The following is a 23,998-nucleotide window of genomic DNA, read 5'->3' as shown; positions in this document are numbered from 1 at the left end:
CTTGGAATACTTTTTAATAATTCGTAAATTTTTACTTCAAAAAAAGAGGAATAATTCTATAGCTAGGTTGATAAGTTTGTAGTAGTCCTACTCTTGACTCGGAGAGGTTATATTTTGGTTTTTCCAACTAGTAATTAAATCGAAATTATTTAATTGTGTGTAGAGCTTGGCATTATCTATCCATTATCCACGTTATTTTATCTTTATCCATACTCGAAAATTATCTACAGAACTTACATGTTAAATCGTATTATAATCCACAACTTTGTTCATAAATAATCGGTTATCCACCAATTTGTGGATAATGGATAGATAATGCCGAGCTCTAATTGTGTGCATATTAATGTCTTTCCTTAAATCGAAATAATTTAATTTTCTACATATAAATGCTTTTCCTGAAATCGAAATAATTTAATTACGTACATGTAAATGTTTTTACTTAAAACCAATAATTTATTTTGTACGTACATATAAATGCTTTTCCATAAAACGAAAAAAAATTAATTTTGTACACAGAAATGTTTTCACTTAAACTAAATAATTCTATTTTGTATATATAAATGGTTTTACTTAAATTTAAATATGATAAATGTTAATAATAATCCAAACTTTATTCGAGAAGGGATATTTCCACTAATCCTTAAATGCTTTTAAATAAACCGGAATAAATAAATTTGTGATTAAAAATGCTTTACTTTTACGAATAAGGCAAGTTAGTAAATGTAAGTCCTGTTATTAAAAACGAAATATAAATTTCTCAATTCCTACTGGTATATTTTACCACATTTTTACTTTCAGTAAGTAATAGGTAAATATATAAAGTAGGAGGGGCTAATTGAAAAATATAACGAATCTTATTTACAATTCAAACTACTCTATTTGTCGAAAACAGCGACCCCAAAAATACTATGTAGTTTAATTTCTATTAATGTCGTTTTTTAATGAAAGCGTGTTAAATACATTTTTACTGACTTGGAAACGCCACTATTTGGTTAAGCTAGGTTAGTAATTTTTTATAACTCACTTAACAATGTTACGCCTTTTCCAAAATATTGATGTTTATCTTCATTGACTTCTCAAATAATATGCCTTTTCCAAAAAATGACTGTTAGGTTAGGAGGACGTCTCTTCCTCTTTGGAGCGGTTATACACTTCAATTATATTAAAACGGCTTAAAGTATTTTCATGATGAATATAACATAAAACGCCACTATTTGGTTATGTGAAGTTAGTAATTTTTTATAAATCATTTTCCAAAATATTGATGTCTATCTTCATTGACTTCTCAAATAATATGCCGTTTCCAAAAAATTACTGTTAAGTTAGGTTTGGTTAGGAGGACGTCTCTTCCTCTTTGGAGCGGTTATACACTTCAAGTATATTAAAACGGCTGGCTTAAAGTATTTTCACGATGAACATAACATAAAAAAATAAATATTAGCAATTGGGTTTATTATGTTATATTTTGCTGATTTATTACTATTTCGTTTTTACAATCCTTAGTTTTAAAATCATTATTTAGAAAATGTTTGGATCTATTGCTCATTTTACGTAGGCCTTAAATTGTTTTAAGTTCATTTAATTTTTGATAGCAAAGATAAAATCTTTGCGTTCCCGGGATTTTATTAATTTAAATTCCATCGGGAAAACCCGAAGTGCGGGTTTTTTGTCCCATTGGACCGAATCATAAATCCGCCAAAGTGTGGGTTTTTCGGTCGAATCGAATGGGATTGGGTTCGGTTGATTGGGATTCGGCGCAATGGAAGTGAACCCTAAAATCTTTTGCGTTTCCATGTCTATGAGCATCGAAACCAATTATTAAACTTTCTTTTCTGGTAGCCAGCATTGACACCTTGACAAATAAAAGTGAAACAATTCATTTTAATTTCAACTTTCCTAGTAAACCACAAGTTAAAAATTCCTAGCTTTCAATTACTTGCTCTGAATCCCATAACTGCATAATTGCAGGGTAGCACTCATTAACCTGTTTGTCAATGATTGTTGTTGAGCCTATTGATTTAAAATCAATCAAATTGCATAAATTGTCAAACTGCAATAAGAAAAACCACGAAATTCAGTAGTGTCACAAGTGTTGCATTGAAATTTTAAAGTAAATATGTATATAGTCTCTGCCACAATATCTTTGGAAAGGAACATCCCGAATATAATAGTCCTGCAGCCAGCTTGAGATTCAAGTTTCCTGGCACTGCTTCCCGTTTGTCATAATGGTAGCTTCTTCCTTTTTGGCATTTCCATGACACATGAAACTTAGTACCCATGAAGAATGACTTAAAGCACCCATGAAGAATGACTTAAAGCTTAAGGTTTTGTCACACCTCTCCACTCTGCAAGTTGAACCAACGGGTCTTTTGATCAGTTCTTCTAGTTCCTTTACTGACGTTAGACAAAGTTTTGGAGTCATCAACTTTCGTCTCTAGAGAATTCTCCATTTCTTCCAAAGAAAAATCTAGGGATTTTCTAGAACTAGAGCTACCAGCTGTAGCTCTATCAAAATAAAATTGAAATGAAGCAACAATTGTTTGGGATGTAAAGTTGTAAGCAATATCAATATTTACATTGATCTAAAAATGTCATTAGTGCCACTGTTATGTGGGGTTCCAGCAACGCTTGAAAGGGGTGATAAAGTGGTATTTACACTTAAACGAAATTAATATTTTTAAGTAATCCCAAAAGTTTAAAATTAAGGTTAAGTTCGCTTTAGACGATTTCAACTTTACTTTCTTCTTCTCTTTGGTGTTGTCATGTCATCACATTCCTTATCAGGGTTATTGCAATTTTCGAAAAGTTTGCGTTTTTGTTTTGGGGTTGACAACATTTTATAACTACTACATTCTCTAGTAAAAGGAAATGGTTCGGTGGAAGGTAATACTGCCCCTGACTAAAAATTATTACAGGCATATATAATTTGAATTTATTTCGTCAAAATTTAACAGATGCTGATATTAATGAAACTTTTTGTTGTCCAGATTAGGGGGGTGGTAGTTTCATAAATTTCAGGATTTTCTAGGTTCTATACATCGCATCCCTATCTGGTTTTGTTTTTCATAATATAAAAGGCTTTTTCTAGGTAATCATCGGGCGCTGGCTATTCTTTTTAATTTTATACTAAATTTTGAATATGACGTCAAAATAGATATTGCTCTAAGTGGAATAGTCTTAGAGAAATAAGCGATTATATAATTTAATAATTCCGCTCTTTTATGAGTGAAACTCGAGGGTGAAACTTTAAAAATACGCGCCTTATCATTTGTGACGTCATTGTTTCCTACTAAAAGGATTTTGGAAATTCATAAAAAATAATTTTGAACCTACAATTGGTGATGAATGTAACCGCTATTCATGCTGGATTTAAGATTGACATCTGATCTCCTCGCCACTACTTATATTTAAATATTTGTATAAATTTCCAAAATTCTTGATAAGGTGCGTATTTTTAAAATTTCACTCATAAAAGAGCGGAATTATTAAATTATATAATCACTTATTTCTCTAAGACTATTCCACTTAGAGCAATAACTATTTTTCCTCGTGTGTACGAAGGCTTGTTCTACTATGCCTGAGTGTAGTTTAGAATTTAGAAAATCTAAAACGAAACGTTTAGGCTGCTACTTTGAGGGTCATTTTTAAATGTTGCCATTAAAATTTTACACGAGGAAGCACTAGTTTGAAATTTTGAAGTATATTTAAAAATTGTTTGACCCATGAAAAAATTTTGGTTGGCGAATCATTTCCCAAAGCATGTTTTTGCATGATCTGACATAATATTCAAACTTTAATCTAAAATCATTAAAATGATATAAAATAGCTAGCGCGGGTTGGACTCGATGGTTACCTAGAAAGAAATCCTATATTATGAACGAAACAAAAAGGTTCATTAAAAATGATGAAAATCTAAATCATGATAATCTTACTATTGATGGACTATTGGTGCATGTTACTGGTGGCATTTATTTTCGGACTGCAATTAAAATAATATAATTTATAATACATTATTTTATTCACCAAAAATTTTAAATCGGGCTTTATACTATGCAAAAGTGTTGCATCATTGGCGGTATCTTCAATTTCCAAGTTCACTAATGGAACAGATAGTTTGCAAAGCTTTGCTCTTCATCAGATTAATTTTTTTTCAATGAAAAGTCAAAAATAAAATTGCGCAATTCCTTGAAATTTCCATAGACTAGTGAAAGAAGCTCAAGTCGTTTATGCGGTCTTTGCCTCGCGTACGGGGAAAAACATCGGTCAAACACTTATCGACAGATGGCGCTTCAGCTACCCGCCTTTTCTCGTGAAAATTTACGCCCGAAAAAGACTGTATCTGTTCTCCCATTCCCCAAGCCGGTTTATAACAAAATCGCCCGTCAACGTTTTCTCTCTGTTCCGAAACTTCGGCTCATTTTCTTCTGGTGAAAATTAAGACAAAAAGTGCTAAACCACACTTTTTGTTGTAGGTAGGTTGTATAACTAATAATTTGTTACATATTGAAAATCTGAACTTGACAAAGAAATTTGTGTTAAAACATGCAGATGGTCAGGTGCTGAAATATTCTATATTCTACAGGTCACAAGTGTAATGAATTCCACTGGTCCTTCCTACATGTAAATCAACTTTTCCAGAGACACTGCAAGATAAACTAATGATTTAGATATGCGGGCACGAAGGACTGAAAACTAGGAAAATTTACATTAAGATTTTTAAAAAATAGTTTGTTCCTAAATAGTACAACCCGTAGTTCAGGAAGGAAACATTTTAACATAAAATTCTCAACGTTAAACATTTGGCTTTATTGTGCATTTTTCCATCTTGGTACTACCTACAAAGAACATTCTTCGAATATATCAGATTCAATTTTATTGCAATTTTAGTCATCTGGTTACCCCTGTCCAATGCCGATCTCGTATAAAAATATTAATTAAGAGCATCATGAGCATGGAAAAAATTAGTAACTTCTGTTTGTCAATTTCTAGTTTCTTTAAACTACTAGCCTCGTCATCGGTAAAAAGAAATTTTGTCTTTCCTCCCAACTTCCTAGGTGATAAAAGTCTCTTTGAAACAGGTTCTAGAAGTCAAGCTACATAGCGATGGAGATTTATATGCCTTGATGCTAATAAACGAGAGAGAAAAGTAGTCCACGTTTATCGGCAGGTTAACTGAATAGCAGATACGAATGAAAAACATTTCCGTCCGGGGCGGAGAAGCGTTTCTAAGCGAAAAATCTAAAACACTTAAATATTTCCAAGAGTTTTTAAGCTCCACAAAGCGTGTCCCGCTCTGCTCTAGACGCTCTCTTATTATTTGATTTTCATATAACAATTGTCTAATCAATTGGGTAAACAAGTTGAAACAAATATAGGTACTTTAAAAGAACCCCAAAAGTTAACGACAGTACTACGGACTGACGAAACAAATAGCGTAGAGCCGTAGACGTACTAGAAAACGTCTCACGCATGTAGTGTAGTAACCGTGGGCGTTTGGAGAATGAACCATTTTCAACGAAGGCTGACTTTTAAGACTAGTTTTTCTTAATCTTTTCTTCTACCTTAACTGGATGTTTAGGGAGGGGGACATGAACGGTTTCCCATAGCTTTAGAGGGTAAAGTAGGCGCATTCTCTGTGTTAAGGGGAGGACAGTTGGTTCAGCCACTTTAACGTCTGTTGTGACTCAGACTTCAAGGAACCGAAGGTTTTGGCAAAATGAGATAGAGGTGAAAAGTTACTAGCTCTTTTTTCGTTCTTTGTCGTCTTATGTTTCGTGGGAAAAACATCCATGTTATAAAAATGGCTGATACTAAAGTAACAGTTTTTGTCGCGTGTTTTTCGTTGATTCTGGTGAGTTGGCATTGATCTTACTTATATAAATATTCTATACAGTATTTCTAGAAAAATTGCAAAATTCCTATTAAATAAGAACCGAAAATGAGATAGTTTTGATTTAAAATATGCCACTCCAAGCTGCTTTTATATTACGTTCTGTTCGTTTCTTAGGTATTTCTTAAAAACCGTGTTTTTTTATTAAATCACATTAAATGTAATAAAGTCAGGGTTTAGAGCTGGTAGTCATAAATGTTTTCTCTTGAACAAATTTATATTTGGATTGTTCTTAATATTATGTATATTTTAACGCATTTAAAAAATATTATAAACACACACTGGTCTCACTGTACTAGTTGATTTTCGAGCACTAAAAAAATTCAACATTACCTACAGAAAAACATACGCATAGGGGCACGCCACCCATTTGACGTAATTATAAAAATGCCAATAGTAATAGAAATACCAATAGGTAATTGCTTGAAATATAAAGAGGTAATTATTTGAAATATAAAGAGGTAATTATTTGAAATACCAATAGTTAGTAATAGAAATACCAAAGGTAATTATTTGAAATACCAATAGTTAGTAATAGAAATACCAAAGGTAATTATTTGAAATACCAATAGTTAGTAATAGAAATACCAATAGTTAGTAATAGAAATACCAATAGTTAGTAATAGAAATACCAATAGTTAGTAATAGAAATACCAAGAGGTAATTATTTGAAATACCAAGAGTTAGTAATAGAAATACCAAGAGGTAATTATAGAAATAACAAGAGATAATTATAGACATACCAAGAGGTATTTATAGAAATAACAAGAGATAATTATAGACATACCAAGAGGTAATTATAGAAATATCAAGAGGTAATTATAGAAATACCAAGAGGTAATTATAGATATACCAAGAGGTAATTATAGATATACCAAGAGGTAATTATAGATATACCAAGAGGTAATTATAGATATACCAAGAGGTAATTATAGATATACCAAGAGGTAATTATAGATATACCAAGAGGTAATTATAGATATACCAAGAGGTAATTATAGATATACCAAGAGGTAATTATAGATATACCAAGAGGTAATTATAGATATACCAAGAGGTAATTATAGATATACCAAGAGGTAGTTTTGGAAATACCAAGAGGTAGTTATGGAAATACCAAGAAGTAGTTATGGAAATACCAAGAGGTAATTATAATAATACCAAGAGGTAGTTATGGAAATACCAAGAGGTAATTATAATAATACCATAAGTTAATTATAATAATACCATAAGTTAATTATAATAATACCATAAGTTAATTATAATAATACCATAAGGTAATTATAATAATACCATAAGGTAATTATAGAATTACCAAGAGAATTATAGAATTAACAAGAGGTAGTTATGGAAATACCAAGAGGTAGTTATGGAAATACCAAGAGGTAATTATAATAATACCAAGAGGTAATTATAATAATACCATAAGTTAATTATAACAATACCATAAGGTAATTATAGAATTACCAAGAGAATTATAGAATTACCAAGAGAATTGTAGAATTACCAAGAGAATTATAGAATTACCAAGAGAATTATAGAATTACCAAGAGAATTGTAGAATTACCAAGAGAATTGTAGAATTACCAAGAGAATTGTAGAATTACCAAGAGAATTGTAGAATTACCAAGAGAATTATAGAATTACCAAGAGGTAATTATAGAAAGAAAAATTCATTCCTCTGTTATATGGCTTTGGGAAAAAAATTATATTAGAAATTTCTGGTCAGATATTTGATACAGTAAGATTTCCATTTAAAGTTATGCCTGAGGTCTATACATAAATCGAGACAACATTGCTTAAATTTATATATTCAATTTAGCTCAAATCCCAAAGGGTAAAAATAATCAAACGAAACTGGAGATCAGATGAGTGAACTGTTTTTAACTTCATTTATAGGTGATTTTTTCCAAAAAAATGTGAAATTGTTTTTTTTTAAAGTATTCTCTTAAAATTGTTTTTTTAAAGTATTCTCTTAAAATTGTTTTTTTAAAGTATTCTCTTAAAATTGTTTTTTTAAAGTATTCTCTTAAAATTATCAGTTAATCGTAAATAACGGTTGAATATTTAGTTTTAATTTTCCTCACGTTTTTAACAAATATAATGCAGTCAGTTATGAATTTCTATTAATTCGTTCATTTAAACATAGCCTCATAGCCTCATAGCCTCATATGTAGACAATTATGAGGTTAAGACTCGGCATTTTTCGCTGGCTACTATTACGATAGAACTTGTATGAGACAAAAAAAAATCCTGAAATTACTGTCGAGATGCAACCACCAAACGTTCAACACGGTTACTTAATGCGGGAAGCCCTCACACGAGCTGTTCCCGTATAAGCGGATCCCATAATAGCGGTCCTCATTACAGCAGTTTCCTAAATAGCGGTTTACCGAAAAAGCAATTTACCCGTTGTCGCAGTTTCCTAAAGAGCAGTGCAACCGGGATGTGATAAACGACAATCATTTGCGATGGTGTAGCTTAATAGTATAGGTTTAGATATGTTTGATTAATTTATGTTAAATTTGATTATTTGATCCCCAATAGTATTAGGTCAGTTCAAGCATGGGTTAAATATACCTTACACTCAGGGATAGTTATGTCCCCCTACATTTTAGTATATCACGAGTTGAACACGTTTGTTTCAAACAAGGCAGCCAGATATTTTCGCCGTTCCCCAAATTTACTGATTCATCCGGAAGTAGATTCTTGATGTTTTGCCATCTCGCGTCGACCGCGTGAAATGATAAAACCGTTAAATCGCGCGTTTTCGATAAAAATCGGGCGTTTTCAGACATGTTGCAAATAATTTTAAATTACAAAATAATTGAAGTTTTACAACTTAGTTTCGAGCTCCGAAATATTTAATCCACGGACCTATGGACCTACAATGTTCACACAAATAGCAGACGAAACCCAGCCCCCTTTTAACCCCGTGCATCAGTATTTTTGAAACTTCCGGTCTTTGACAATAATGACCGACAGGGGCGCCTGGAACAAATATTTTACCCAAGATGACTATCCCTGTAAGGTATATTTAATCCATGGTTCAAGTGTTGTTATTTTAAGACAAATTGTATTAGGTTAGGACAAGTTATGTTGGTTAGTTTTGGTTATTTAAACCCTATTAGTGTTGGGTCAGTTAAAATTTTGTTATTTGAACACTAATTTTATTAAGTCAGAATAGGATTAGTTAGTTGTTTCCTAATTACATTATGTCAGGATAGATTTGGTTATTTTAACTCCAATAGTATTAGGCTAAGTAAGGTTTCTTATTTGAACCCCAATATTATTAGGTCAAGTGAGGTAAGGATTCGTTATTTGAACTCCATTGGTATTAGGCAAGGTTTCACATTTGATTCCCCAATAATATTAGGTCAGATAAGGTTAGGTTTGCTTTGGTTATTTGAACTCCAATATTATTAATACATTTAAGGTCAGTTTAGATTTGTTTTGGTTATTCGAGCCTCAAAGGTATTAGGCCAGTTAAGGTTAGAATTGGTTATGTGAACCCCGACAGTGTCAGGTCAGGTAAGGTTTGGTTAGTTGACTCCAAATAATACTAGGTCAGGTTAGGTTTGCTTTAGTTATTTCAACCTCTAAAGTATTAGAATTGTAAAACTTAGGCGAGATAAGGCTAGGATATGATGATTTATTTGTAAATAATAGGTAAAACAAACTGTAGGTTTATAAATTGTTCTATACTTTAGTTTAGCACTGCTATTTCCCAAAACAGCGGCCGCTATTTCAAAACAGCAGTTTTGAACAACGCCTCTGTGTTTTGGGAACTGCTGATACGAGATCACCCCTTAATGCTAGAATAAGCATTTGAGAGAATTTATACAATTTTCGAATGCTTATTGATTCTTTTCAATTTTCCTAGAGCTCGGAATTATCTATCCATTATCCACGATATTTTATCTTTATTCATACTCGAAAATTATCCACAGAACTTACATGTTAAATCGTATTATAATCCACAAATTTGTTTATAGATAATCGGTTATCCACCAATTTGTGGATAATGGATAAATAATGCCGAGCTCTAAATTTTCCGCTATTCATATCTAAAATTAATCATACGTCTGCGAATTATTTTTTAATTTTTATTTATTTATTTTTTCATTTTCAAGTTTTGCGGTTTGTTAATTCAGTGTTCAGGACAATCGCTTGATAGATTGTCCTATGGCGATGCCAAAACACGAGGAAGAACGGTTAAAAGTGGATTCTCAACTGCCAGAACACAAGGTAAAAGTGACAAGGCCAATCGTTTAATAGATTTAAAGTGACAAGACCAATCGTTTAATAGATGTATTAATAAGGCAAAATACCGCACTTCATTTCAGTATCGTTGACTTGTGGATCTGAAGATATACTAGTTCAATTAAATTTCACGAAACCTTTCAAAGGCCTAGTGCATGCTGGTTCCAAAAATAGTTCCTGTAAAGTCGTGGGTGATGGAGGTCAACGGTATCAATTGAAAGTGCCTCTCAAAGATTCTGCTTGTGGGACACGTGAGGTAATAAATCAAAATTACTTCAAAAAGTTTGAATTGAAAATTTGCAAAGTCCAGTTAACAGTGGCGAACCACTGGTTTTTTACGACCCTATAGCGGTTATTTGTTTGTTTGCAGTTTAGTATATATATTGAAGTAGTTTGTTCTCAAGCAAAGTACGTCAAAAAACAAATTTACAGGCAAATATTATTATTTATAAAACCACTTATGTGGAGGTCAGTCTGTGGTCAGTCTGTTTTTCCTCCCTAAAGCTTTTTTTAACCTACTTTGGGAGGAGTAGAAGCAATTGTGTAAAAACCCTAACCCCCAAACCGTAATTGGCATTAACTGGCTCTGGCTGTATGAAGGAAATACGTGAAACGAAAACTTCAAAAAGCCTCAAAAGATTTCCCCCGTCCTAACCCTGGCCTCACGCAGTCTTATCGTGTATTTGATCTGAACACTACAGGCTTAAGTACAAGTTACACTTAAGAAAAGAATAGGTGGAAAGTTTTTCTCGCAATAAAATAGCTCACTAAGAATTGCTCGAAAGTTAGGAAGGCTGCCCCTTACAAAAATGTTCTTAAGAATTCCAAAGGCCATTCTTTGGAACCCTATGGAGCCCTTGGGATCATTTTCTAAAGGAACAATTCCCAAAGACTTTCTTTGGAATTTCCTAAAGAAGTCTTGAGACAAATGTCCAAAGAATGTCTTGAGATTATTTTCCAAAGAAATTCTTTAGGAATTCTAGAGATAAATTTCCAAAGAAGGTATAAGGTTTATTTTCCAAAGAAACTCTTTAGGAATTCTAGAGATTAATTTCCAAAGAAGGTTTAATGAATATTTTCCAAAGAAACTCTTTAGTAATTCTAGAGATTAATTTCCAAAGAAGGTTTAACGAATAGTTTCCAAAGAAATTCTTTAGGAATTCTAGAGGTAAATTTCCAAAGAATGTATAAGGTTCATTTTCCAAAGAAACTCTTTAGGAATTCTAGAGATTAATTTCCAAAGAAGGTTTAACGAATATTTTCCAAAGAAATTCTTTAGGAATTCTAGTGGTAAATTTCCAAAGAATGTATAAGGTTTATTTTCCAAAGAAACTCTTTACGAATTCAAGAGATTAATTTCCAAAGAAGGTCTAGGGTTTGTTTTCCAAAGAATTTCTTTAGAAACTCTTGGGATAAATTTCCAAAGAACATCTAGGGAATATTTGCCAACGAAATTCTTCAGGAATTCTTGAGATCAATTTCCAAAGAACGTATGTGGAATATTTTTCAACGAAATTCTTAAGAAATTCTTGAGATAAATTTCATAAGAAAGTCTAGAGTTAATTTCCCAAAGAAATTCGTTAGGAATTATTGAGATAAATTTCCAAAGAACGTCTATGGAATATTTTTCAACGAAATTCTTAAGGAAGTCTTGAGATAAATTTCCAAAGAAGGTCTGGGGTTAATTTTCCAATGAAAATCGTTAAGAATTCTAGAGATGAATTTCAAAGGACCAGATATATTTGCAATTATGTTTTACATATAATTATCTCAAAATATTTTCACCCAAATTGTTTAGCTAAAGTTTTCCTGCATAGACATTGACTTGATAGCTAATTAATTAAAAACGTTTCACAAAGGGTTGTTCCGTAGCTAAGGCTCAGCAAGTGCTGAAATGGTTTATCATATTTACCTAGTTTAGTTTTTTTTGCCTTTAATAATTCGTGAGGTGTTTAAATAAATTAAATTAAAAGTAAAATACGCGTAATTAAAATCGTAATGTTTAGATTTACAGGGAGTATAAGCTGGCAGCAAAGAGGGTAGAAAGAAGGGGAGTTGAAGCTAGCGGCTTTGGCAAAGCATTTTGGGTGTTCTCGCTTTTCTTCTTTATTTTTTGTTATATTTCCCTCCTAATATCCGGTTCACTGTATTTGAACCAATAAGAGGGCAGAGAAAGATGCGCGCGCACACCGGAAGCTTAGATGTAAACTTTCGAAGCGAGAACACTCCAGCCAAGCCTTCTACTCCCCCTCTTTCTACCCTCTTTGCTGACGGTCGAAACTTTCGCTTTTGAAAAGTAAAATTAACCTAAAATTAATTCTTTTGTGACATGTTTTATCTTTATTTCGAGCGCAATTGGAGTCCAAAATAAATATTTTTTAAACAATATTGTAGATAAAATTAGGTTAAACGCGTTTCTGATACTCAAAAAACTCTCAGTGAAAATACATTATTAAACTTAACAACAACATCTGTGTCTACTGCTAGGCCATTGAAGCCTCCAAAACCCACTTAGTAACCCATACATTTGCACAAGGTTAAAACTTTCTGCCGTTTTCGGATGTTTTTAAGTCGATTAAATGTCTGACTTTATAAGCAGTTTCGCACTGCGTGCGAGAACTGGCCGTGCTATAAGGGGTGTTGTTCAGCATATAAGAACTGCACTCCCTGCATTGAGATATGGTTCTGCATGTGAGAACTATCCTCGTTTCTAGAGGGCTAAATTAATTTACCCCATAATCTTCCCTATATTTCCCAAGAAAATTCTTAACATATTTTCGAAGAAAATTCCAACGATATATCCCATGAAAATTCCAAAGATATTTCCCAAAAAATTCCAAAGATATTTCGCAAGAAAATTCCAAAGATATTTCCCAAGAAAATTCCAAAGATATTTTCCAAGAACATTCCAAAGATATTTCCCAAGAAAATTCCAAAGATATTTCCCAAGAAAATTCCAAAGATACTTCCCAAGAAAATTCCAAAGTTATTTCCCAAGATAATTCCAAAGATATTTCCCAAGAAAATTCCAAAGATATTTCCCAAGAAAATTCCAAAGATATTTCCCAAGAAAATTCCAAAGATATTTCCCAAGAAAATTCCAAAGTTATTTCCAAAGCATTTTCCAAAGAAAAAGAGGCCAATATTCCCCAATTTCCCAAAGAACTCCTTAAGGATTTCTAAAGAAATTTCCCAAGGAATTTTCTAAAGAGTTCTAAAGAAGATTTTTGTAAGGGGCAAATGGTTTGTTTCTCGAAACCCTAGCCTTTAAGAATGCCCCATCATCCCTTATCATGGAGATAGTTCATACGGGTGTTCCCAAAGAATATTTAGTGTTTCCTGTCTAAGTGGATAACTCTTCCTCGTCTCTTATAATTTAATACCAGCTTGGGATGAAACGAAATATAGACTGCAGAAGGTCAGACTAGTTATTTATATGTTGCATTAAAACATCGTTTCTTTGAGGTTCATTGATTATGAAATTATATTTCAAAGGCCAACCAAAAATTGTGAAAGAACGAATTAATTTCACTCGTACGTGCTTCGAACTTGCAACCTTCTGAGTAAGAGGAACACGCCATACCATTGCGCCACTGTGCCTCTTACTCCATGTTTTCATAACTAATAGATTGAAAATAAGATGTAAAACAAAGAATTGAAATTACATGCCACTTTATTATATCATGAGTTTTAATTGTAATTGTTGTAAGGGGTGACGCGTTGGCGCTTCATGCATCGATACCAAAAGTATATTGCAACACCCGAACCAGTTAGACCGCGAAGAGTCCAGTCGATGGAACGGAGAATTCGATTAGCCGTGACAGTGGAGAGCTGGTGAGGTTATACTAAATGCATATCAAAATGCTCAATCCTCAGAGCCGTAAGGTAGCTACATCTACAGAGTGACATATGAGAAGGTTTCCTATTCCTCCCGGCAGAACGTGCAAAGCGTTTCATCAACGATGTACATTACGTGCCGGTGTCTATTGAGCCGACAGTCTCTAATAAGGAAACTGAAAGCCAGCCTGATTTTGTTTTTGGTGAGGGCAAGCAGTTGTTATGCCTTTGTCTTTGACAAACTCCTTGGTTTATTGCTGCCCATCCTTGTCAAGCCAGAGCTACAGTTGAAGTGCAGACATGATGACATCCGACATTGAATACTCTGACGAGTGATGTCATGGGGTATGGGAATCGAACTTCACCTCAGCCCCCCTCCCCTTTATAATATATGTCAGGCTCTAGTTTCAGAAGTTTGACGCGCTATCCTAGCGCCAGCGAGCAAAGCATGCGTATTTAAATTTAAAACTTACAAGCGAAATTCAAATCTATGAATTTAAATCGCTTCGCATGCACTTGATTCGATCACTCAACTTTTTTATCTGAATCAGGCGCGATATCAGTGCGACAATGTTCCACATCACCTAATAAAATTTTAAAGCGAATAAACAAATTTTTAAACTCAGAATTCAAACTGCTCTGATCTAGACAGGGTTCAAACACATAGTTTACTGACCTGAAGTGAGGACGAGATACAATAGCACCACATTAACAAGTTCAAAAAATTCGAAGGCCTGTAAAAAATTTTAAAGGAAGAATTGAAATTACAAACATCTGAATGTGATTCGAGCACGCAACCTTCTTTTCCACAGTCAGACGCATTAATAGTGAGTCATTTGGTTGTTGGAGCTTTTAAAAATTTAAAACCCATAAGCCAAGTTCTAAAAGGAATGAAGAACAGGTAACGATATAAAATGTAAAAAGGAAGTAAAAATTTAAGTAAAATGAAAATATATGAAAAAATAATAAACATGGTTCAAAAGAAGTTCACACAACCATGTTAATTAAAATTAAGGGAGGATATTGGATTTTCATCAAATATATTGAACTCCAGCTTTACTAGAGACCTTGCAAATTTTCAAACCATACTCGCTAAGCACTTCGGCTAATCGCTCTAAGCTCGCCAATATGCGAAGCTGTTTTACTTTGGTTTTCTTAGAAATACGGCTTCGCGGTTTGTCTGCTTCCCGGTGTGCGTAGCATGGAGCAGTCTGGGAAATATCACACTTCCTCTGGTCGAAAACAAGTTTATTAATTGCTTGGACGAGTTTTTAATTCAAGAAGTGGGGGTTACTGGTCCTCGGGACGAGTTTATTAATTCCAAATCTATAGGAGAACAAAGGCTGGGACCAGTCCGCAGAACAGCTTTTTATTTCAAACAATAGGGAGGGGGGTCACTGGTCCCAAGGACTAGTTTAAAAAATATCCTTATTTCCCAGACTGGCATTGAGGTGAAATTCTACTGCTGAAATAATCATTTCATTATTTTTTACAGCAACCATCCGGTAGCTTTTCCAATACCTTAACAATTAGATTTCACCCATCTCTGGAACTCGAGGGAGATGAGATCAAAACTATAATATGCCGGTTTGGTACTGGTTCTCTCAATGTTGGATAAAAACAGTAATATTTTCAATTGAGAAAACTGAAGAAAATGGAATGTATTTTTAAATATGAAAAGTAGCATAAGTCAAAAGGTACTTCCGGGTACGCAACCCTAAATTTAAAAATTACCTTGTGGTTTCTTATTATACTATGATTTTTTAAGTGAATGTGTAAATCTGAAAGTAAAAATTTTATGAGAGTTTCTCTTACTAACTGACTAAGTTTCATTCCAATGTATTTATTCTAATTAACCATATGTTTTCAAACGATAAATTCTCGAAGTCGTAATTTACCGTCCAGATTTTCTTCACAAAAAATCAAATCCAGCATGACTTTCCAGTTCTTTTAAAGAATTAAATGTTAAAAACGTGACACAAACCTTTTTATGAATGAATTAAAAATTTCAAAGATTTTGAAATTCCTAAGCCTTATAAATACAAAATGGATAATAAAGTATTTGTGGAATGCAATTCTGAGGGAGCGGTAAAGGGCTCGCGTGTAATAAGAACTTCCATCAAAATGATAAAATGAATGGGTAGATTTTACTGGTGACTAATATTTTTGTAGCACCCTAGGAGCGAAGGCACTCGGCGTTGCCTGTCGGGACATTTTTTATTACTTTTCACGCGGACATTATTCCATGAAGAAGGGTTTTTAAGTTTTTGGCCGCCAATTAAAAAGATGGCAACAAAACGAACCCAAAAGACATTCATCCCGTCTATAGGTTAAAGGAAACCAGTGTACTATATATTTGCGAAATCGGTTGAAACGCGCGGACTTTGTTGCATAGTGAAGATTTTTTTACATTTCTGGGCACCATTTATTAAGATGGCAGCAGATTGGAAAAAACTTTCTTGATACTCGCCTACTACTTATGAGTTACGTTCCTGCAAATTTTCAGCCATCTAGGGCAAGCAGTTTGGGCTAGACGTCAGGACTTTGATTTATATAGATATAGATTTTATCTATCTTGTTGGGGTTAATTGACTCGATGTAACGTTTACGTATTATCCCCAGTAGCACATATTTTAACAGTGTGTAGGTTAGGTGTCTCAAAATCTTAGGACGAAAAATACATACAAAGGCTATCCGGAGGATAGTAATTTCAACAGTCCATCATTATATGTCTTTCATTGGTCGCTTATTAGTCTTCAGAATGCTCTATTTTTAGCCAGCGTATTCACATTTTTGTGGTTCACTCCGGTTAATCTGTTGTCTGTGATAATTTGACTTCAGAGTCTTCATTTTAGTGTTGTTGCTTGATGTTAATATTATAATATTTTGAATTTTCATTATTCTTATTTTACAATAGCCTTGATGTGAAACTTCGAGGCTTCCGCATACTATATTTAGTCTGGTTGTCGGATATTACGCAGGCTGAGCTAAGTCAACTCTGCAGCATTGACATTCTACTTTTTTGATTGGACACAACGTCGATTGTGGACGGGTTCACTGCGTCTTAATTGTTCACTTTTCGTCTTCTCGTCGGATATTCCATTGACTGTGTTATATTGAGTGTTATATTGAGTCTTTATTGTCTTTTCTTCGAAGTTTTTATCAAGCATTCCGCAGACAGCGAAAATTTTGTCTTCAAAATATTCATTCTTGAACATTTCGTGGACAGTTACTTTGAACATCTATTATATTTGGACTCTAGCTAGCAAATTGAATGTGCTAGTTCTAGTCCTTGATGCACTTGTTAGAGTCAAGTTATCAGGCGGTTGCCGATTATACATTTTAGACATCCAGTAGAATATTTCATATATTCAATACTGATCCCTCAACACGAAACCCCTTCAAAATAATTAAATTCATGATAAAATGTTTTCGGAATATGTAATTGTTCTTGAAAAAGCGTAGATATGTAATTTTTCAATTAATTTAAAGGGAATAGATCGATTAACAGTTATGTCAGTTGATTGAATTAAATATTGATTAAGGATTGAGTGGATAAAAATAACTATAAAATATTGCTATATCTGAACTTCAGTCAATTGATAAACTTCACACATATCGGTATTGGTCCAAACCAAGGCGTTTTTTATAATTTATCAAATAGAGATGTTATAAGATGTTATCAGAGAGCTTGATTTTTAATTATTGAAGTTTAACATTTCGAAGATTAAATTAGTTTCATTTGAAGTTCAGTGGTCATTTTAAGAAGACGGTGTTAAAATATAGTTAGGTTTAGAGATCACTTTCATTAATAGTTAAGGCAAGTGTATATTTACTTTTTTCAATATCTCTTTAAACTTGAATGCACTATTTTGCCATCTTTTCAAATATTTTCCCTGGCCCCGTTATTTCAATCAGAGATTATCCTTCATACACGTATGTCGGCGGAGCCATTGCCAACTGTACAAGTTTATCGTCAATTAACCAAACAACAAACTTTCGCCGAAACTGTTCATCGTCATCGCTTCTCTAGGCTGGTAAGTACAACTAAAAGGCTCATATTTTAAATTCATATTTTAAAAGTGTTTCCCAAAAACGTTAGTAAATATCTCTTTAAGTTCAATGTTATTATTGAAGGATCTGTAAAACTTTACAAGACGATCGTTTTTAAGATATTGAGGGCAACAACCAATATTCCTTTTCCGGACATTATTGAACAAAAGGGATGTTGTCGGTGGTCCGTTTGTGCTGGGTAAAAAATACAAATGGGTATTGAAGTCGATGTCCATCTTGCTTAACCTCTAAACTCTAAAGTGTTTGCGCAATTATATTTGTCTTAAATGCTTCAATTGCGTTTGATTATTGGTTAAATTTGCATACTTTATATTATTAAATCCTTTAAATCAGTTCAAGTGAGTATTTGTCATTCTGATGCTGGTAAAGCTTAGCTACTGCGCCTCCTAAAGCACCAGTGTTTATGATTTATATAGACTATTAAATTCATTACAAAAGAGATGCATACACCATAGGTGGCGGTGGAAGCCTTCTTGTGGCGTTATTTCCCTCGCGGCAAGGAACACCGTCAGATGCAGCGCATTTTGGCTACGTATAGCCTAACTTGTGTGGTGAACAGCGTCGTCTAGCGATGCCTCTTGACACGAAAGAAATAACCTACGAGGGTGTCATCCCGTCTGTGGGTTGGTTACTTTGCCAGTAATTAATGTAAAGGTCTGCAGAACTTAATTTCATGTATGATTAGGCCTAGGCAGAATGATATCGTGATTTCTGGAGTCTGATTGGTCTATCGGAGTTTTCGAAAACTAAACTTTGGCGCTTGAAAGTGTTGAGATTTGTTTTATTTTAATGTATCGCGACGACTTGTTTAGTTTGAAGGTATCGCGCGCGCCGACTTGTTTTTTGTTATTGAACTGATAAACCGACCACCCAGTATGGAGCCATTCCCCTTTTTTTAGATCACTATCTAACCCGAAAGTTCGCTTGTTAACCTTTTTAGTATACTTTTACCTAAAAATAGGAGTGCCTCCCCCCTTTTGAAAGAAGAGAGGAAATTTTACTTTGACCCTCTCTAAAAAGATCACGCTTGTACTAGACACCGAGCTGTAAACATGTAACCAATTTTTGCTCAATAAATTTACCTCATTTTCTAGTTTTTACAATTAAACTAACGTCTAATAATTTCCCTGACGACTCGAATTACAACATGGTGCCGAAACCCGGGAACCCCTTTGGATAATAGTTAGATTTAATTAAAATGAGTGAAATATCCCGATGAAATCTTTATTGTTCCCGAAACGACCCGAAACGAAGAAAGACGAAAAGACTGAAATTACAAGGAACAATTAAGGTGATTGTGAAATTACGCTAGAAGAATCGACGACATGGCAGACGAAATAGACGACGATACTGGATTACGAGTGATGAAACAAAAGAGAACGACTTTAAGACGAATGACCACAACGCTAATTAACAAGATAGAAAGAGAAGTAAATTCACCATCGACCACAGTTTCCAACATGAAGGTTCACTATGAACAGTTAAGTGCTAAAGAAAAACTGTTATTCGGATTAGACGAAGAAATTATAAACTTATCCGAAGACGAAGAAACCTTGAACCAGGAAATGGAAAATGCTGAAAATTACAGAGAAGGAATAGTAAGAACAAAATGTTTATTGACTGAATTTATAGAAAGTAGAAGAATTCCTACGCTTGATTATGCATCGATCAACCCTTCCGCAAATGGAAACGGTTCCGTTCATAGTCAAGAAAGAAGAACCCCATCCATTAAGCTACCTAAATTGGTTATTGAAAAATTTATGGGAGATCCAAGTCAGTGGAATGGATTTTGGTCCCAATTTGAAATGGCCATCCATAACACTGCAGAAGATGACGTCACTAAGTTTGGATACTTAAGGTCATACGTTGGAGGAGAAGCCGCAGGCTCAATAGCTGGTTTCTCCTTAACCTCTGCTAATTATAAGAAAGCAGTAGATAAACTCAAGAATAGATTTGGGAGAACAAGGATTATCAAGAGTGCTCACATGAAAAATCTCTTGAGTGAAAACCCTGTCAAGGATATGAATGATATTAAGGGACTCAGGAAATTGTACGATCGGATAGAAGTTCAAATTCGTAGTCTAGAAACTATGGGGGTTCCACTAAACTCGTATGACGTCATGTTCATGCCTCTGTTAAGAACCCTTATACCCGACGAAATGTCTTACGAATTTGATAGAAAACATCCAGATGATGATGATTATGGAGGAGAGGAAATTTTGGAATTTGTTAGACAAGAAATAGAAGGAAAAGAAAGGCACGCTATTCTGACAGGATCATGGAAAAATTTGCAACCCAAGAAACCCCAGTTTCCACAAAACAGTCACCAGGACCGTTTTAAAGCCAGAAATTTCAAACAAGAAAACGCGCCAAGGATGAAAATACCTACCGCAGCGGTGCTACACGTAAACGCCTCCAAGGATGTAGAGGTAAATCCAGAACTGGAATGAATATTTTGTGAAAAAACTACCCACAAGACCAAGGATTGTACGTCATACAGCGCTACCGAACGAAAGGATATTTTGAGAAGAAAAGCACGTTGCTTTATATGCATGCAGTACAGACATAGAGCGAGAGATTGTAAGGCCGAATTGAGCTGTCCACTATGTCAAAAGAGACACGAAGTCTCGGTTTGTGAAATGAAGTTTCCGGACAAAGGCAAGGAGAGGGAAGCAGAACAAACAATAAGCCAAAACTGCGCCCCTCTCGCTCGAGAAGGAAGGGAAGAAGTGGTTTACCTGAAAACTGCAGGTGTTCTTGCTATTCATGAAGATTCATCCATGAATATTCGACTTTTTCTTGATGACGGTAGCCAGCGTACGTTTATACGCGAAGACGTTTCAAGAAAATTGAACCTGCCAACTATGGGAATAGAAAACGTGAAAATATTCGCCTTTGAATCGACCATTCCTACTATAGTTAAACGAAGACGAGTCAGGTTAACGTTAAAGGACCTCGAAACAGAAATGGAATTAACAATAGAAGCCCTAGAATCTCCTAAGCTATGCTCTGGCACGCTGCAAATTCCTAGCTTAATACTACAAGAAGAAATGAGCAATCGAGGATTAAAATTGGCGGACGAAAATTTAGAATCGAAAGAAATAGATCTTCTTATAGGAAGCGAATATTATTGGAAGGTAGTCACCGGAAGAATGGAATTTTTAACACAAAGACTAGCAGCGGTAGAAACAATTTTTGGATGGACTGTCCACGGATTTTCTGAAGGCTCGGATAAAGAGATTGCTGTTAATTCCGTAACAGTTCTTTCTGTTACCTCTCTAGAGACCGAAGAAGAACTAGCTTCACAACAGTTGAAAAAATTATGGGAACTGGACGCGATTGGAATATCTGACCAGACAGATTCGCTGGAATCCACTGAAGAAGGGAAAGCAATCGAATTATTTAAATCTACAATCAAGTTTGAAAATAATCGGTACGAGGTAAACCTCCCGTGGAGAGAAGAAAAGGAACTTTCCTCAACAAATTATGGCAATGCCAGAAAGCGTTTCGAAAGTTTGAAGAAAAGATTCATTAAAATTCCAGAGCTATACTTAGAATATTCGAAGGTCATAAACGATTATAAAAAAACGTCTTGGTTTGGACCAAGGCCGAAAAAACAAACGATATGTCTGAGGTTTATCAGTTGACTGAAGTTTCAGATATTGCAATTTCTTTTTAAATTACTTTTATTCCTTTAATCCTTAATCAATATTTAATTCAATCAACTTATTTTTACTGTTAATCGATCTATTCCCTCTAAATTAATTTCAAAAATTACATATCTACGCTTTTTCAAGAATAATTCCATTTTCCGAAAACATTTTATCATGAAATTAATTATTTTGAAGGGAGTACGTGTTGGGTGACGAATATTGAATATTTGAAATATTATACGAAGTGTCTAAAAAGAGCAAGCGATCTTTGATATAACTCGAAAGGAAAATGTAAATATTTGATAGTGGATGCATATATTGGGGACGCGAATTTATACATTTAACTTCGAATATCGAAATATTACATTTTTTTGTCGCGACTATGAAGGAAAGGTTGCACTGCAGTTTCCCTCTCCGAACTTCAAAGCTTCTTGGCCATAACTCAATCTAGATTTGGAACGTCATCACCCCTTACTACATTGTTGGCGTTACTTGTAAGTTGTACACCGGTTACGTATTACGCGGAATGATTTTATCAGGCGTAGAGACCATTTCCGAAAACACACAGGGGCGAGGAGACCATTGGGGTATTCTTCCTTGCACCAAGGGCCATCGTCAGACGGTGCCAAAGTTCACTACAGGCGGGAGGAAAGTCAACTCGCACTGCCTCTAGCGGTGCTTCTAGGCGAGAGGGAGAAGACCCCAATGGCGGCATCGCCCCAGTGTTTTAGTTTCTCCTTATGTAATTTGTGTACGATCGGTCCATGGCAGTTCTGGTAAGGTATGATGTGTTCAACCATTTTATTTCCTCAGGAAATAACAAGTCATCGGAACTGAGAAGTATTTCTTTTTATGTAAACTTTACCCTTTCCTTTGGTTATATTTACACCGATATCATATTTTTCCAGTGCATAAAAGGAGAGCTACCTACTAAAAGAAACAAGACAGGACCGAGGTTGTTGCTTTGTCTTAAGTAGACAACATAAGTTTATAAATTAGTTTGAGCAAAATAAATTCTTCATCATAATTTCTTGACATCAGTCTTCCCAGCAACTTACAACAGATTTAAACTTTTTTGGTGCAAACTTGAAAATTTGTCAAGGCAACAAGAATTAAAACTGTGCTTCCAACTTAGTAATCATCGACACGAAATCCCTTCAAAATAATTAATTTCATGATAAAATGTTTTCGGAAAATGGAATTATTCTTGAAAAAGCGTAGATATGTAATTTTTGAAATTAATTTAGAGGGAATAGATCGATTAACAGTAAAAATAAGTTGATTGAATTAAATATTGATTAAGGATTAAAGGAATAAAAGTAATTTAAAAAGAAATTGCAATATCTGAAACTTCAGTCAACTGATAAACCTCAGACATATCGTTTGTTTTTTCGGCCTTGGTCCAAACCAAGACGTTTTTTTATAATATCTGTCCCTTCAGTCTTAATGTAATTAAAATTTGAATAATTTCATGTTTTTTGTACCGACATACATTTGGGGTTGATCTATTTCTAATAGCTTAAAGAAGTACTTAAGTATAGTTAATTATATGAACTCATATCCAATAACATAGTTTTCGAAAAGCATATAATGTTGTACTTTATATATGAAGTTAGTTCAAAAATGACAGTATTTGAAATGTAGAATAAATTTTTTTATTTGTTGTGTACACTCTAAACATATATCAATGAGAATTTTTGAGGAAATGCATCATGAGTAGAAGAGCTTGAAGACGATGTCTATATAAGCATATTGTGTTGTACTTTATTTATGAAAAGTTTAAAAACGACGGTATTTGAAATATGGAAGAAAAATATTTGTTTCGTACACTGTATACATATACAGTGTTGTCGAGATCAGACCAACAGCTTCCTTTATGTACAACCCCCAATACTGCCAACGGGTGATGTCGTGCTAAATTATACAGGGTGTAAATAAATGTTTAGAATTCATGTTTTATTGTATTTAAGTGACAACGAGTGGCAAGATACACAAAGAATACAGGAGAATATGCGTGAATGCAACAAAATATTTTAAAGCACAGTCCTACGATTAGTCTTAGAACCTGGGCCTCAAATTGCAACCTCTAAACTGTTTAGTAAACAACTCAACGTAAATATTCGAAGTGTCTACCATTGTGGTTGAGGCACTCTTCCAGATGACTGTCCGTGTCTTGCATTACATTTGCAACCACTAAACTCATGACGCATGGCAAGACTAATGGTATTGCCGTCTTAGGTACTTCTCGTCCGTTAAGGCTTGATGTAGGGGGATATGATTA

The 23,998-nt window shown here is 34.1% G+C and overlaps 3 protein-coding genes across 3 annotated transcripts; all 3 read left to right on the top strand.

The window, feature by feature from the left end:
* Positions 1–5,618: 5,618 nt before the first annotated feature.
* On the top strand, positions 5,619–15,808 carry LOC149602846 (uncharacterized). Its single transcript, XM_089860292.1, has 4 exons — positions 5,619–5,851; positions 10,024–10,138; positions 10,237–10,409; positions 15,486–15,808. The coding sequence occupies exons 1-4, from the start codon at positions 5,768–5,770 to the stop codon at positions 15,606–15,608; spliced, it is 495 nt and encodes a 164-aa protein (XP_089716418.1). The 5' UTR covers positions 5,619–5,767; the 3' UTR covers positions 15,609–15,808.
* Positions 15,809–15,959: 151 nt separating this feature from the next.
* Positions 15,960–23,052, top strand: LOC149602844 (uncharacterized). Its single transcript, XM_089860290.1, has 3 exons — positions 15,960–18,027; positions 18,128–18,402; positions 18,481–23,052. The coding sequence occupies exon 3, from the start codon at positions 19,390–19,392 to the stop codon at positions 20,512–20,514; it is 1,125 nt and encodes a 374-aa protein (XP_089716416.1). The 5' UTR covers positions 15,960–18,027; positions 18,128–18,402; positions 18,481–19,389; the 3' UTR covers positions 20,515–23,052.
* LOC149602845 (uncharacterized) lies at positions 20,617–22,554 on the top strand. Its single transcript, XM_089860268.1, has 3 exons — positions 20,617–21,659; positions 22,106–22,211; positions 22,531–22,554. Exons 1-3 carry the CDS (start codon positions 20,617–20,619, stop codon positions 22,552–22,554), a joined length of 1,173 nt encoding a protein of 390 aa, XP_089716394.1.
* Positions 23,053–23,998: the final 946 nt, after the last annotated feature.

This window comes from Phalangium opilio, unplaced genomic scaffold, assembly GCF_054372755.1.
Source record: "Phalangium opilio isolate 3A_F unplaced genomic scaffold, DU_Popi_V2 ptg000352l_1, whole genome shotgun sequence".
NCBI lineage: Eukaryota > Metazoa > Arthropoda > Arachnida > Opiliones > Phalangiidae > Phalangium > Phalangium opilio.
The sequence above is the reverse complement of the archived record's forward strand: the minus strand, read 5'-3'. Positions and strand labels throughout refer to the sequence as shown.